The following is an 18,012-nucleotide window of genomic DNA, read 5'->3' on the forward strand; positions in this document are numbered from 1 at the left end:
ACAATTAATAATGTTTATATATTGTCTATGTACGATTTGTAGGTCTTTAATTCTCAAATTTTTTTTTTAATTGCATCAAAATAATCAATTTATTACAAAATAAATATTTTAACAAGACTTATTTATGTCTTAATTAATCGTTTCAAATGGTGGCTCCATATGCTTTTCCTTAGATCTACACTACATTGGCAAGACTGAATATAAATTTAATATGCAGACGTGGCGCCTGATGCTCTGTTCTGTCTAAAGTTTACTTGAAGACCAAATTGTGTGAAGCTATACAATTTTCTCAAAGCGCCTGAGTGAAAGTAATATCAAAGTGTATACCCACTAACTTCTTGATTGTTTATGTAGTTTCGTTTTGTAAACTAAATAAACTATTGTTCTGTAAACACGATTTGCAAACTTAATTGAAGATGCCTCGTAAAGGTAAGAGAGTGGGTCGCCCCCCAGGGTCCAAGAATAAAAAACTCAAGTCAAGCAACACAGATCAACCAACAGATATCAAACAAGAAGTTAATTCTGGACAAGTTTATGTTTGTACAATATGTAAAAAGTCCTGTGACGAGGACGAATGGGAGAGTCACGTGGAAATCTGTCGTATGAGTTCAAATAATAAGGTTCGTAACTTTTACATTACCTACTTATAAATTTTGCGTTTTAACAATTCCTAAATAAGATCTTCCACCCTTTTTTTAGCAACCATATTGCTGCAAAGAATGTGGGAAGAAATTTAAGTTCAAAAAGAGTCATCTTCAGCACATAGAAATGAACCACTCCACATTACCTAATAGTGTTGCTTGCACAAAATGTAAAGTACAGTGTCCAAATGAAACTGTTCTGAAGGAACACATAGAGACAATACATGAAAGAGCCTTATATGTATGTCCAGAATGCAACAAAGAGTTTGTAAGACGATCTCATGTAACTCGTCATATGACACAAAGTGGCTGTCATGGTCGTCAGTTAAATTTGTATCCTTGTGAAGTAAGTATGTACTTTAAATAATCAATTATAACTACAGAGTCCTTATTTATTTCAACTTGAATGAAAATTATCTATTGATAATTGAAGAACTGGTAGTGTGTATGATTGTATATGTGGGCAAAAGTGATTTTACAAACAGCTTGTCTAGCATTTTTGTATGGTGAATAGTATGTTTGATCCCTATGTATCAAAAAATAAAGTTTTGAAGTTGTCGTGGCCTAAAGGGTAAGTCGCCCGATGCATTCATATGTAGCGATGCATTGGTGCCTGAATCCCACTAGCAGGTACCAATTTTACCAATTAAATACGTACTTGACAAATGTTCACAATTGACTTCCACGCCAAAGGAATAACATAAAATAACATAAAAAATATAATTTGCATAATTACTGGTGGTAGAAAATTGTGAATCTGTACGGGTTGGTACCACCACACTGTTTCTTCCTGCAGTGAAACAGTAATACGTTTCGGTTTCAAGGGTGGGGCAGCCGTTGTCCTGTAAAATCGGAGACCTAAGAACTGGTGTCACAAGGTGGGTGGTGGCATTTACGTCGTAGGTGTCTATGGGCTCCGGAAACCTTATAACACCTGGTGGGCCGTGAGCTCATTAACCTATATAAGAAAATAAACCAATACTTTGACTAATTCTTACTAAACGAATTCTAAATATTTTCATCCCCCTCCAGATACCCACTCACTGGTGGGCACTGATGAATTCAATTGAGTTAAGACTAAAAGAATTTTAAAGCTAACATTAGATTTTGAATTATCATCTTGTTTATTTTATTTCAGATTTGCAAGTCAAAATTCACAAGGAAAGATAATCTGATCGTACATCTTAGAACTCAGCACATACATAAAAGTGAAAAATACTTTTTCTGCAAGTCATGTACTTTTGAAACTAAAAACTTTTCTAGACTAGTAAATCATTGGCATTTAAAACATTCAGGTAATTATTGTTGAGCTTGAATGTTTTAATTACATAAAAGACTGTTTCAAGTAGTAATTACAATTTTACAACTACAGGGAACAATGATTTCGTATCATCTAAAATGTTAATTTAAACAGTTCAGTCACACAGTCATTCATTCTGGTTTGGAGGTGGGAAAAACTTTTCTACAATAAAATTAAAACATGGACCTCATGTCCCATATTGGCTGGTGGCACTGACATTGTGATATCCATGGGCTCTAATAATTGTCTACCCCTTTGCATAAGTATAAAAAATACAATAATAAGTTCAACAAAACATTATCACAATATTCTCTAAGTATTTCCTTGCTTTACTGTTGTATATCACACTGAAACACTTATAAGAATATTTAATTTTAAAGGGACACCAAATTATTATGAATGCTATCATTGCGGTAAATCTACCAGTTCCCGAGCAGCCATGGCCAAACATTTAGAAATACATGGAGAGAAAAACTACACCTGTGAAGTGGTAACCTTTTACTTTATTGTAATATATGTGAAATAATTATATTTGAACTAAGTAACTATTCAAAGAACAAGATCATAAAACTATTTCTTCAAATTTTTATTACAAATATTACTAATTTTTAAAATTATATTCCTCTGCTTCCTGGGTAAAAATAAATGGTAAGTTGTTAGAAAATATTCATTTTAGCATTTTTGTCCAGTCAACCAAACCATTTAATACAAGTATGATTCTGAATTTACGGGCAGATTGCTGATTGCCATGACAATGTTGTTGTTCAATTGCAGCTGCCGTCAGTCACTGATGATTTGTATTTATTTATGAAATTGCTTTTGTGGACGGTGACGCCATGGCCTGTCGGATTCACAATCAAACTTAATATAAGTGAAAATATGAAAATACGGCTCTTTTGAAATGGTTTGAAAAAAAAAACAATTTTAATTAAATTGATCGACATTTTCGAACTTGAACCCTTATTCAGTACTCAGAAAAAACAAAAAAGACTTTGAATTTGTGCCCATTTAAACGAGCAATTTATACCATTATTTTTTTGTTTAATGTTTAATGGTGTCTAATCTATTTACTTTATAATTTCAGTGTGGCTATGCTACATACACGGTAGAAGTAATGCGGCGTCACATCTTGACTCACGTTACGGATAAACCTCACAAATGCAAGCATTGTAACAGGTCGTACATACAGAAATCGCAGCTCCAGCGACATCTAGACAAGCACAATACGCAGAAAATGTGCCTTAAATGTGGAGAAACTTTCTCGAGAACATGCCAGTGAGTTATTTGATTTTTTACTATTATATATTAACTGAATTTCAGGACATTTTTACTTTCCTAATCCCTTGTGAAAGTAAATGAATCCGAGCACTCATGAGCAAACTATACATTAAGTGATTTAACATAAGACTTAGAATGACTAACTAATATTTTGGCACAATACTTCCAATGTTCTTGATTAATTTTGGACAACATGAAACTGCCGGTCGGAATATTGGGGGGTCTGGGTTGATTGCTTCCTGCTTCCGTAGGTCTAACCCGCGATTTCCTACAAGTGACCCCTGGATGGTGCTAAACGGGAGCCGAAAATATATGAAAGTTCGAAAAAGGAAAAGGGTTTTGTCGGTGATTCCCCATTCCACATTTAATGTGGATTTCAGCAATGTAAGGGGCCTACATAGTAACCTCGACGCCGTACACCACCATCTTGAGACGGCGCAGCCTGCCCTACTTTTTCTGACGGAGACGCAGATATCTGCTCCGGATGATACTTCATACCTTGAATACCCCGGCTACGTATTGGAGCACAACTTCCTGCGTAAAGCCGGGGTGTGTGTATTCGTCCGGGCTGATGTCTGTTGTCGCGGTCTACGAGGCCTCGAACAACGGGACCTGTCTCTCTTGTGCCTGCGCGTAGACCACGGGAGTTGTACCCGAGTCTACGCCTGCCTGTACAGGTCCCACAGCAGTCATGCAGGTTCAGCTCTGATAGAGCATGTGCAAGAGGGGACTAGCCGCGTGCTTGAGTAGTACCCATCTGCGGAGGTTATGGTTCTTGGAGACTTTAAAGCTCATCACCAAAAGTGGTTGGGGTCCAGAACCACTGACCTCCCGGGTCGGGCTTCCTATGATTTCTCCCTGGCCTACGGCTTATCCCAGCTGGTGACACAGCCCACCCGTGTCCCAGCACGGGTGGGCTGTTTCACCAGCTGGGATATTGAGGGGCACGAGCCTTCTCTGTTGGACCTTCTGCTGACCACCGATCCAGCCGGATACAGTGTGGCGGTCGACGCTCCGCTTGGATCGTCTGATCACTGCCTTATCCGTGCTGCCATACCACGCTCTCGTCCTGGTCGTCGAACGACGACCGGGTGTCGAAGAGTCTGGCGGTATATGTCGGCAGCTTGGGATGGATTGCGTGAATTTTACGCATCCTACCCATGGGGGCGGTTTTGCTTTTCCTCTGCTGATCCTAACGTCTGTGCGGACCGTCTTAAAGACGTGGTGCTCCAGGGGATGGAATTGTTTATTCCCTCCTCTGAGGTGCCTGTTGCGGGTCGCAGCAGACCCTGGTATAACAATGCCAGTAGGGATGCTGCACATCTTAAGCGGTCAGGACCCTAACGTCTCAGAGGAAAGGCGGAAATATAACGCCGCTTCCAGGTCCTACAAGAAGGTTATTGCCAGGGCGAAGTCGGAGCACGTTGCTAGAGTTGGCGAGCGACTAAAGAGCTATCCCTCTGGGAGCCGTGCTTTTTGGTTGCTCGCCAAAGCTGCAGAAGGAAACTTTTGCAGGTCTAGTCTCCCACCACTGCGCAAGTCCGATGACAGTCTGGCCCATAGTGCGAAAGAGAAGGCTGACCTTCTGGTCAAACTCTTCGCCTCGAACTCGACCGTGGACGACGGGGGTGCCACACCACCGAACATCCCCCGGTGTGATAGTTCCCTGATCTGTTTCACACAGTGTGCAGTCAGGCCGGAACTCCGACTCCTGGACGTTCATAAGTCGAGTGGGCCAGACGGCATCCCTGCAGTGGTTCTGAAAACGTGCGCCCCTGAGCTGACGCCTGCGCTAACGCGTTTGTATCGCCTCTCTTATTGCACTAACAGGGTTCCGTCTTCATGGAAGACCGTCCACGTCCACCCTATCCCCAAGAAGGGTGACCGGTTGGACCCATCGAGCTATAGGCCTATCGCGATAACTTCCTTGCTTTCCAAGGTAATGCAGCAAATAATAAATATAAAACTCCTGAAGTATCTTGAGGATCGCCAGCTGATCAGTGACCGGCAGTACGGTTTCCGTCACGGTCGCTCAGCTGGCGATCTTCTTGTATACCTTACTCACAGGTGGGCTGAAGCCTTGGAGAGCAAGGGCGAGGCTCTTACTGTGAGCCTTGATATCGCGAAGGCCTTCGACAGGGTCTGGCATAGAGCACTTCTGTCGAAGCTACCATCTTACGGAATCCCCGCGGGTCTCTGCAAGTGGAGCGCTAGTTTTTGCATGGGCGGAGCATCACGGTCGTTGTAGACGGTGACTGTTCTGATACCATGACCATTAATGCTGGCGTTCCACAAGATTCGGTGCTCTGCCCTACGCTTTTCATCCTGTATATCAATGACATGCTGTCTATTGATGGCATGCATTGCTATGCGGATGACAGCACGGGGGATGCGCGATATATCGGCTATCAGAGTCTCTCTCGGAGCGTGGTGCAAGAGAGACGATCAAAACTTGTATCTGAAATGGAGAACTCTCTGGGGCGAGTCTATGAATGGGGTGAATTGAACTTGGTTCAATTCAACCCGTTAAAGACACAAGTTTGCGCGTTCACTGCGAAGAAGGACCCCTTTGTCATGGCGTCGCAATTCCAAGGAGTATCCCTGCAACCTTCTGAGAGTATTGGGATACTTGGGGTCGACATTTCGAGCGGTTCCAATTTCGGAGTCATTTGGAAGGCAAAGCCAAGTTGACGTCTAAAATGCTGGGAGTCCTCAACAGAGCGAAGCGGTACTTCACACCTGAACAAAGACTTTAGCTTTATAAAGCACAAGTCCGGCCTCGCGTGGAGTACTGCTCCCTTCTCTGGGCCGGGGCTCCCAAATACCAGCTTTTTCCATTTCACTCCATACAGAAAAGGGCTGTTCGGATTGTCGATAATCCCATTCTCACGGATCGTTTGGAACCTCTGGGTCTGCGGAGGGACTTCGGTTCCCTCTGTATTTTGTACCGTATGTTCCATGGGAAGTGCTCTGAGGAATTGTTCGAGATGATACCTTCATCTCGTTTTTACCATCGCACCGCCCGCCACCGGAGTAGAGTTTATCCATACTACCTGGAGCCACTGCACTCATCCATAGTTTCCAGAGGTCTTTTTTGCCACGTACCATCCGGCTATGGAATGAGCTCCCCTCCACGGTGTTTCCCGAGCGCTATGATATGTCCTTCTTCAAACGAGGCTTGTGGAGAGTATTAAGTGGTAGGCAGCGGCTTGGCTCAGCCCCTGGCATTGCTGAAGTCCATGGGCGACGGTAACCACTCACCATCAGGTGGGCCGTATGCTCGTCTGCCTACAAAGGCAATAAAAAAAATTCCTTTTTAATACGGAAAGTTATTCTGGCTAGAAATTCGAATTTATTATTCTCAGCAAATGCTTTTTTTTTCCCTACCTAAGCTGGTAGCCTAGAGAGGCTATTCCAGCGGAACCTTAACTAGTAGGTGAGCCCACGGGGCTCAAACCTGACGACGATGCTAACACGAACCCTAGCAAGAGTCGTGCTTCGCAGAATCTACCACCGTATCGGAAACGCGACTCACTGAGAAGATCCGGCGAGAAACTCAGTGGGCTGTGTCTGAGAGTTAATTTACTCGTCGAGCCCTTCGTCGCAAGCGACGGGTTCGACGACAACGGTGACCGGTGCTGGAAGTACCTAGAAGCACCGTTAGTGGATCGGGAGGATCCGAGATGACGTGTTTTGGGCGACGTCGACTGCTTTCCATTCTGTCCGCAGGATCGGGAATGTAGTTACCGGCGGCCACGATGAGAGGGTTCTCGTGTCGTGCCGCTTTATCGAACTGGAGTAAATGCACCGATCATTGTTTACCTAACATTGCACTATGCACCTATGCACTACCTTTGGTTAACTAGTAGAGAATGCCTTAGACCTTGAATTCGCCAATGCGTAGATAAATAGATGAAGTGTAATAAGCAAACTTATTTGTTCCGAGGTAATATTCTCTTAGTTCAGTCCTTTGAATATTGTCACTGATTATATTATCGTTCATGCTCCAATAAATTTTAGGCCAAATTTAACTTAACATGTCTCCACAATCAATTCCAAAAAATATCCAATGCATAGGATAGTATGCTTATGGAGATAGATTTTAATTACTAAACATAAATTGCAAATCTAAATGATTACAGATTGTTAGACCACAAAAACGTACACAAAGGAAATAGCAAATTCGCGTGTCGTTTCCAAGATTGCCAGTTCTCTAAGAAACCATTTTTAAGTGAGGCTCAATTGCAGAAACACGTAAAAGTGCACCTCGAAGATAGACGTGAGTATAACTTCCTGTCTGTATATAATAAACTATATTGTAATCTTAAAAAAAAATATGGAAATTTGTACCGAAAATTAAAAACATATTTTCTGTTAAAATATCTTTAAACATGTACAATACAGATAGACATTAATTACCGTTCAAACTATTAAGAAAATTATTCAAACTTTTAAGCTTCTAGAAATTTTTACCTAATTGTTAGTAGCTTCGAGGAGCTATTGCCGCTTCGCATGGGTTGAGTAGGCGAGTTCATGAGGCTCAACTTGAGAGGACATCCTAAAGCCTGCAATACGTCATGTTGGCCGAGCTTGGACCAACGCGAGCGTAGGCAAATTAATACAAGGCAAGTGCTACTGCCTACATGTTCGGCAAGTTTATGTTGTGACAAGCTACGCCAAATAAGTTCTACATGATATGATACACGTTAGCGCTTGACTTTACTCTGCTAACTAGGCGTGCGACACCGAACGATGCCAAGACAATGCAAATATACTGTATATACGTTGGTATTGGCGTTCACTCGGCGAAGCTCGGCCAACATGTATTGCAGGCTTTACACTTATCCTAGCAAGAATACTTCACTGAATCTACGAGCGGATCGGAATAGTGACGTGTTATGGGAGCCGGCACCCACCGTGCGTGTATGTCGCCAGCATACGAGTGCGAAGTGTGCGGCAAGCGGTTCGCGGTGGAGCTGCACATGCGGCGGCACCTGTCCACGCACACACTGGAGCGGCCGCGGCGCTGCATGTACTGCGTGTCGGCGCGCGCCTACGTGCGAGGCGAGAAGCTCGTAAAGCACGTGCGCGTGCATCACCCCACCATGTTCAGTGCGCACCTCAAGCACGTGCGCACGGTGCTCGTGAGTGCCTCCTCTACAACAATTTTACAATAATTTTGTAAAGTTAAATTAGTAAAAAGTTAAAAGTCAAATATACAACATATTATATATGTATTATAATATATATAGTCAAGTATATATTTGACTAATGGCTAATGGAGATATTATTTACATAAAACTTTTCTGTCATATGGAATAGTTTTGATTATATTATTAAGTTGTGTAAATGTGTGAGTGGTTGACAATTTACAAAATGATCTTGAAAACATTTGCATTTTTGTTATATTCAATTGTTTTGATTACCACAAAACTAGAAATATAATAAAACTGGTTTAATAACACGACAGGGTATCGAAGCGAATACGGTGAGAGTGAAGAAGTCGGAACTAGAGTGTATATTGAACATGCTGGACGCGGAGTCGGATCGGATCATGGACGGCTACGGGGGGACCGGCGTGTTGTACGGCGGCATGCAGGAACAAAAAGATGTCAACGAAAACAGTGACGAAAACATCTCTGTAAGCTTGCTTCAATTATTTGATGAGGATGTTCATATAAGGTTGGGGAAAAAGTTTCTTCGCATTTTTTAAGAAAATTTACAACGTTTTTTAATATAGTTTATTTACAATTAACTAAAGTATGTAGGTACCATTTTGTTCAATAACTTTTTGCCATCTTGTAGGTAGGGACATGATCCCATTACTATAAAAATTTTGGGGCTTCTGATCAAAATACCGCGACAATTGGTTTTGGAAGTCCTCTCGTGATGCTACCCTGACACTGCCTAAAGAATTCTGAAGAAACCGAAACAGGTGGAAATCTGAAGGTGCAAGGTCAGGACTATGCGGCGGATGCATTAACACCTCCCAGCCAAGCTCTCTTAATTTTTGCTGAGTGGCTAAAGATATGTGAGGTTATCATTATGAAAAACTACACCCCTCCTGTTGATTAATTCCGGCCGCTTTCTCTCAACTTCTTGCTTTAATCTCATCAATTGTTCGCAGTAGAGTTCAGAATCGATGGTCCTGCCTGGTGGCAATAGTTCATAATGAATAATGCCCTTCCAATCCCACCACACACACAGCATCACCTTGTTGTGAGTTAACCCGGGTTTTGCCAGTCTGTGAAGCCTGGCCGGCCTTTGACCACGACCTTTTTCGCACGTTCTTGTCGTACGTGATGCACTTTTCATCACCAGTTATCAGCTTCTTCAAAAATGGTTCGGTTTCATTACGTCGTAATAAAGAATCACAAATGAGTACTGGGTTCATTAGGTTTCTTTCAGTGAGCTCGTGAGGTACCCAAATATCGAGCTTTTTTGTGAACCCAGTTTTTTTCAAATGTGCCAAAACTGTTTTGTGGTCAATTCCCAGTTTTTCAGCTACGTCGTAACTACTGATATGCCGATCTTGCTCCATTTTTTCAAAAAAAGCATCCATTTTATCCGTAATAGGGCGACCAGAGCGACGTGCATCTTTGACATCAACATTTCCGGATTGAAAACGCTTAAACCAAATTTGTGCTACTCTCACAGCACTAGGTCCATAAACATCGCAAGTTTTTTACGCGGCCTATGTAGCATTTTTACCTTTTTTGTAATAAAATTTTAAAATGTATCTTCATTAGATTCACTCATCTTGACAGTACGAAAAATAAATAAAAGTCACTCATTTTCCTAATTTGAATTTGGAATTATCTTCTTTAAAATTTAAACTTTTAATGATACCAAAACCAGCCAGATACCAATAGTATAGCCAAAGAGATTTTATTACAAGTTAATACATACTATAATGCGAAAAGACTTTTTCCCCAACCTATTATTTCATATGAAAAGCTTACAAGAGCGGAAAAAAAAGTTTTTAAATTCAAATAATTAAACATGTTTATTTTATAAACAAGCTTTACATCTATATAAGATACACAGATCTACAGATATGTTGTTATGTATATGATATGGTGTTGGGTATGGCAGACTTGTTGTCGATGCCAGTTGAATGTTTTGCTAGCGTCCTGGCCATTTCGCCATTAAGCAATCTATTGCTCACTTTAAATATTATTATGCTAGTTTAATAAATAATAATTAAAAAACCAAAAACCACGCGTTTGTAGCTAGCTAACTAAAAAATTAGAAAATAATTTTCTATAAATTTAATATCGTTCTTTGATATGTGTGTCAAGTTTCAAATCAATCCGATGTTTTGAAGGAAGTGAAAATCATGTTCCAATATTTCATTACATAGATACATCCCAAGTTAATAAAAACGAAAAAGATAATGAAGTGTGCAATTAATTTTTTTCCTGTCATCTTTTAATTTCGTGAATAGTTTTAAAACACAATGTATGATTATATCGAGTGGTGAAAGGCTGTTTGGTTTGAGCGACATTTTTGCAACTTTACAGAAGAGCCATTTAAAGTTTAAAATTTGGAAAAAATATCATAACAAAAAAAAAATGAGCCGTCACGGGACGCCTGGCAGATGTGAAACATCGCCATTATTTTGTAAAAGTAATATGCAGAAAAGAACGGATTGTGATAGGAGCTAAATATGTCGTAATGATAACTTAAAATATTACGAAAAAATAATTTGTTTTCAAGTAAAACACAGGTTATGTGTACTGTAGTAAAAAACACTGTATACACTACGGAGTATACACTATAGGTATCCGAGCTCAGTGGAGCGAGAGAGATGGCTTAACGCCGGATCGAGTGGGAGAGAATCGCACAGTCGATTGCGCATGGCGACGCGTCGCCACGGCATGCGTTGCCACGCCAGAAATCGGTTTTACGTGCGGCTATAGATGTTTCACATCAAAAAAACTTCTTCAGCTATTTGAATGGGGTAAACTTAATTGAAGTTCAATTAAAAACATCGAATTGTTGATGTGGCGGGTAGCCACAATCCATCATACAACGCAAGATATTTGACAGATGCCTGAATGTCGCTTACGACATTTTCAAGACGAGCTTGCATATATACAAGTTCCGAACAACAACATTTGGACCGTCGGTCTACCAAGCAAATATCACTCGCTCGGTGGAAGATCTTTCCTTTCGTCGTCTAAACATTCCCAAAGTTGATATTAATACCAAATAAAACGCACTTAATTACAACGGTAATTGTCGCGGATTAAGCAAAAAGACGCTAAAACCAAATAGCCTTTCACACCTCCAAATATAGTTGAGTATCCGTTTTCGCTCGTCTTTAATATATATTCTATAAACATTGTGATTAGTAACATTTGTTTCTAGACGCAAAACGATAATGGACCTTTGATGACAGAAGAGGAACTTTTGGACAACTTAGGGAAAATGCTGTTCAAACTGATTGATTCAGACACACTCGAGTGTTTCGGTTGGCCCGACGAGCCAGTTGATGTGGTGAGTCTTTTAACAAATATTTAAGTAACAGCGAACTGGTTAAGTGTACTTTTTTTCCTTCATTTTTTTTTTTTTGAAGTTTTTTAAATTTTAAAAATTAATTGATGAACGGGAGCAAATCACGCAAAGGGCTATATTTCGGGCTGTCAGGCGTATCTTTCCGGGATAGCGTGCGAAATATCGAAATCAGCAGAACTACTGTTTTGACTGAAATGGCGAAAGTGATTGCTCGGTGAAAGTAGAAGTGAGCCGGCCATATATGCTGTCCCATGACAATCGGTGGGGCACAATAGTACTGAAGGGGAGACCTCGTAACGTAGGCAGACAACCAATGGGGTGGACCGACGACCTGGTCAAAATAGCTGGTAAGGAATGGATGCAAGAGACTGAAAAGAATGTAGTGTGTTTGAGAAGACCTACGCTCAGCATTGGGTAGATACGGGTTGAAGAAAAAAAGATATGCGGGATCAATGACCGCTAGAGAACGCGGGGCACGTCTAACGAGTACTATGCAGTATAATTAGTGAGCTTGGTAAATGAATGTTTTCCGTTCACATTATTATAGTCGTTTAATTGCATTGTGGGTACAATACAACATAATACATAGGTACAACAATACACACAATACAATACAAATTAGACATGCCACGAATATTCGGCTACTATTCGGTATTCGGCCTATTCGGCCACTTTGTTGCCGAATAGGCCGAATACCGAAAACGGCCGAAAAATGACCGGCAGGTCTCAAATCATGTTTCGTCAAAAAACTCTAATCATGATTTTTGTTTATTATTTTCACTACAAATCTCATAATATTCCCCCCATATGGTCGATTTTTTATGAATTGGTGTCATTTTTAAATGAACAAACAATTAAAAAAGAACTAACGAATAAACTTTTCTACAAAATCGTAATGTTTTATTATATTTCTTTATATTGATCTGACAAAGCATGCCGTGACGTGATTTACTCGCAACTGAAACAGTCAAATGGCCGGACACCTCCCGCGCACGATAGAGACTGGTCCCGATCTGTCGTATTATTCTTTACGCGCTCGACTAACTATAATGTACTTTGTGCCGAATATTCGCTTCGGCCGACAGCATTGCCGAATATTCGGTATTCGGTATTTGGCCAAATCACTATTCGTGGCAACTCTAATACAAATACAACTCGTAACTTCAACTAAATAGATTTTATTTTTTGTTTAGGTGTTAGAGAAAGTGATCGAGCACTGCGGAGCTAAACCAGCGGATCGCACGATGTGGACGCGCATGCAACGCCTCCGAGAGAACACGAAGCATCTCTTCCTGTACGTGATAGACGACAAGAACATCGCCCGCATGCTGGACACGCACACCATAGACCAGATCGTCAAACATATACTCGCCCAAGTCAGCGACACCGACAAATGATTATGTTCGACTTCAACAGTGTGCCCCTTAACTTATTGAAGTCGATGGAGAATCCGCGGCACTGTCATACTGTACACGCGCGTGTCTCGTGGTAGAAAGTGGTAGACCTCTTGTGAGTCCGCGCGAGTAGGTACCATCACCCTGCCTATTTCTGCCGTGAAGCAGTAATGTGTTTTGATTTGAAAGGTGGGGCAGCCGTTGTAACTATACTTGAGACCTTGGAACTTATATCTCAAGGTGGGTGGCGCATTTACGTTGTAGATGTCTATGGGCTCCAGTAACCACTTAACACCAGGTGGGCTGTGAGCTCGTCCACCCCTCTAAGCAATAAAAAAATACATCTGTAGAAAGTAAAAATCATAATTATAAGTTCCATTTAAATTTACGGCACTTAGTTTACATAACTTTTTAATAGACAATGTTGCGTCAGTTCGTATGACACCACAGCGCTGGTCACACGTGGCTTTTTGATAACGATTAATCATCAAAATTAAATGATAAAGTTGTCAGTGTAAAGTGGATGGAGAATCCGCGGCAATGTCATACAGCAAACGCGCGTCTCTCTCTCCATACATCTGTAGACAGTGAAAATCATGATTATAAGTTCCATTTAAATTAACGGCACTTATATTGTAAACTAATATGAGTAAAATAAATTCTGAATAATAAAACGGTGAAACGGGGTAAATATATTTTTTAACACTATCAATCGATGGGTTGTGACTTCAATAAAGTGATTTAGGTTGAAATAACGAATTATTTCAATTTGCATTTTGCTTATAAATTTGAGTATAGTAACACATTTATTTTATTTTATGCAGTTGTATATCATATAACAAAACGTGATGAATATGTGAAGTGATATCATATTATTATGTAGTTATAAGGGGGATCGGGTAGACGTTACTGGACTTAAAATAAATAATAAAAACTAATCGAAGGTCAGGAATGAAAGATATTAGTGAAAACGTCCTATAGAACATTTATGATGGACCCTTCTAAATCAGTCTATTAATGAGCGTATGTCGAAGGGTTATTAATTAAAAAAAAAAACTATAATATTCTTATGAAGCTTCGATAACTCTTACGATAGCTTCCAATGTCTGCAGATCGTCAAGCCCCACATAACCCGCACGCCCCCTAGGCGCCTACCTCGTATGAGGTTCGGCTCGAAAAAAAAGGGGTTTTAGCTTGGTCAATTTACGTTCCGAATGTTGTATTTAGGACTTGTTTAAGCAAACTTTTTATGAAACCCCTCGAGATCTTTCATACAGGATGCTGCATCAATGAACAAGGATAGAGCTGATGTTATTTATGCCACTTCCAAAACTCGGGACGCTGGCCGGCCCCGGACCCTCTCTGGCACCCAGCGGCTGCACGTAGGGTCTTTTTACGTATTGATAACGATTGAACTTTGAAATATTTCCTAATTCTCGTTCAGATATTATAAAATCTATCCGTTCGATTATGTACGCTAATCATCCCAATTAGCTATACCAATTTGGATGTTGCAATATTTACTATTTGCGTCTTTAATTATATCTATCGATTATCATAATAGTTACTATGGAATACGTGCTCGATCCTATTCCCTATCTGAAAAGTTGGGAGTGTAAATCATAATTCTTAAAAATCATGTATAAATAGACCTTATATGTTCTATGTAATTTGCATAAATAGATTTTTATAATAAATGTAAAAAAAGTTTGAACAAATTTAATGCATTTTAAACAGGATGTTATAAATCGATCAACACTTTATTTTAGATCATTAAAGGTATAAAGGTAGTGATGATACCAAATCAATTTAAAGTTATTTGTAATTACATTATGTACGGAAGTTGTTTGTTTAATTTATTTAAGGCTTAAATATCGAATATATAGTGACTGAATTAAATAAAGCATGTGACAAATCAAACTTCTATTAATAATAGTAATACTCGTACATACTATGCAGAAATGTAAAAAGTATAAAAAAACTATAAAAACCATAGCAGGATTTCGCCTGTCGTCTGTTGTTTGTTTATAAAAATAGATTTTAAGTCTTTTTAATAATGTTATCTTATGTTATACCTAAATATGGTTTAGATTGATTCAGCAAACCTTTGTTAATTTTCAAGATGCGTGATTGTTATATAATTCATTTAGGGATGCGGTAAATTATTAGGCTAGGATAATTATAAAAAAGCGAATTAGTATTAAGTGCCTTATAAACTTTCTATTTTTATCTATTACTTCGTTACTATTGTATAAATAGATTTTTGATCATTTGATTTTTTTTTAAATCTTCGTTCTTATTTCTTTTTTATTGTTTTATAGCTTAATTTTTTATCCGCTAATATATTAGTTAAGATATATAAACTTTGAAAATGCATATTTTATAAATATTGTTTGATTTTATGTTTTAGATGTTATTTCTTATTTAGTAGTTTAGTTCGGTTATTTATTAAAAGCGGTATAATGTACTTGAGTTGGTGCTTTCCATATTTAGAGAGAAGGTATAATATCAACTTTCACGTTATCCCACAAATAGTTTTTTTTATTAATTTTACTGCAAAAATCTAACAAAGTTTTAGAACATATTTCATGGATATGACAAAGGAAACTTAAAGAACACCCTTGAATAAAATACAAGCATAAATAAAATTAAGTAAATTTCGGAGTTATGAAAAAATGGGATCTAATTTTATTTGTGAGATGTGATATTTTACACCTCTGGTGTTTAATTTTGGTATCGGAGTAATTGTATTTAGGATCAGACTTTGTGCTTTAATATTAGAAAAAATACTTAAATGGTTTCTGATTAAAAAATATCGTTTTTTTTTTTATAGAGGATACATACATATATGGATGAATGTTCTAAATCTTAAAGAGGAAAATCTGGAATTGTTTCGAATTCAGAGTTAAATGGCTACGGTAACTACAAAATTCGTAAGACTCGTACGTAATATGAGTCGTCTATTATCAAAGGCGGCAATCTGTACATTTGGACAAAATTTTTTTATTGATATGTCAATACAGATTTATTTGAATATAATCGTCTCCTTCAAAGAATACGGTTCAAAACCTGCATTAAATAAAGGTTAATAGTTAACCTGTTATTTATCTAAGATGTCGTTCCGAAGAGTTTTGTGACTGCCAATGGAATACAAAGTCAATAATTCGTTTTTCTGATTTACCAATCATTGTCCAAAAGTCAGATTGCCGCCTTTGATAATAGACGACTCATATACTCTTATTGCGCTTTGTACAATGTTGTTATAATTGGATAAAATACAATCGTAACAGCGACTGTTCAATTCTTCAAACCAGAGCTTAGGACTTCTTCGCAGTAGTCAGGTGGGCTTAAAATTTCTTACCATCAAATATTGTACAGGTATGTGGGAGTTGAACCTCACCAAAAGCTCCTGCCGAAAAAAGAAGGCGCCTGGCACATTTTTAAAAATTAAATTATATACATCTACAGCAGCCATTTTTCGGCATTGACACTACCAACTTAAAACATTCTTCTTTGTACATTTGTTGCCACTCTTTCTTTAAAGCAGTAGTGTTTTTTTTATTAGAGAGTGTCTTCATATCTTTCCTTTAAAATAGACCAAATAATATGCTCAATCAAATTCAGGTCTGCTCTTAATAAGTTGGACCAATAAATCTTCCACAAACCAATATTTGTGATTGAGGGCCCACTCCAAGCAATTTTTCATATTGAGGTCCAACAGCCACCACGGCTTCTTCCTTGCCTTGCAACCTTTTAATCAAGCTTTTAGCCTTATTCTAACAGTATGCACACTTAGAGTTTTGCGGTCGCTTCAGGTACAGGCAGCGAGGTCAATAGCTGTTTTTTTCGGTCTTGTAGAGACTGTCTAGTGAACAATCAGCCATCACGATCGGTAGTGACTCTTTTTCTGCCTGTTATTGGTCTGTTTTCATGAGGACCGGTTCCTTTGAAACGATTTTTTACGTATTACACTACTGCACATCGCGCTATATATACACGATTTGTCTATACAAGTATAAAAAACGGTACCTAATACTGTTGCTCGGGGCTGTAGTACCGAAATATAGAGAGAAAAAAAGATATTCCAAAACAAATTAATATACACTAAAAACAATAATCATCAAAATCGGTTGGCGTGATATTGAGTTATTGAGCTATTTCTCAATTTGTCGCGCACGTACTTAATGCAAATTTAAGACTTACATGGTTTTCTCATGGATACCTTTATCAGAACTTGACTAAAATTGAACAACACGGGAAGTGCCAGCTTTCTAATAAAAAAAGAATCCTCAAAATCGATTCACCCAGTCAAAAGTTATGAGGTAACAAACATGAAAAAAACATACAGTCGAATTGAGAACCTCCTCCTTTTTTGAAGTCGGTTAAAAATAAACATACGTCAATGGGAAACAACAGGAGAAGCTAGTTAAAAACAAAATATGGACACAAACATATTAAATCCTATTATTATTATTGATTATGAAAGAAGCTAATACACTTTCTAAACGATTCTTCACAAGATGTTCACCAACCTTAGTTAAAACAGAGGACAGCGCAATAGGCCTATATGAGGCAACATTATTGGTAGTTTTGTTAGGTTTTTTAATCGCTATAACTTCTTGAGACTTCCATGTTTCAGGAATATTACCTGACCATGACAGTGTATTAAATTAAAAAAATACATTATAGCACAAAAATTATCAAAAAGTACCTGTAACGATTTGAGGTTTCCCGCCTATTTTTGTAGGTGACTGAAGTTAGCCCCTCAAAAAATTTTTTTTTTCCTATTTTCTACTTATTTTCTATTAATTCGTTTGTTCATCATTTGTTCTTGACTGTTCACTGTTAATAATTGTTTGTTCTGCATTTATTTATTTTA

At 38.8% G+C, this 18,012-nt stretch overlaps 1 protein-coding gene across 1 annotated transcript; it reads left to right on the plus strand.

The window, feature by feature from the left end:
* The first annotated feature begins 8 nt into the window (after positions 1-8).
* Positions 9-15,531, plus strand: LOC114245824 (uncharacterized). Its single transcript, XM_028178120.2, has 10 exons — positions 9-620; positions 700-987; positions 1,780-1,936; positions 2,322-2,431; positions 3,026-3,216; positions 7,362-7,498; positions 8,155-8,363; positions 8,690-8,860; positions 11,593-11,721; positions 12,933-15,531. Exons 1-10 carry the CDS (start codon positions 417-419, stop codon positions 13,134-13,136), a joined length of 1,800 nt encoding a protein of 599 aa, XP_028033921.2. The 5' UTR covers positions 9-416; the 3' UTR covers positions 13,137-15,531.
* Positions 15,532-18,012: the final 2,481 nt, after the last annotated feature.

The sequence above is a fragment of the Bombyx mandarina genome, chromosome 25 (genome assembly GCF_030267445.1).
Source record: "Bombyx mandarina strain Sakado chromosome 25, ASM3026744v2".
NCBI lineage: Eukaryota > Metazoa > Arthropoda > Insecta > Lepidoptera > Bombycidae > Bombyx > Bombyx mandarina.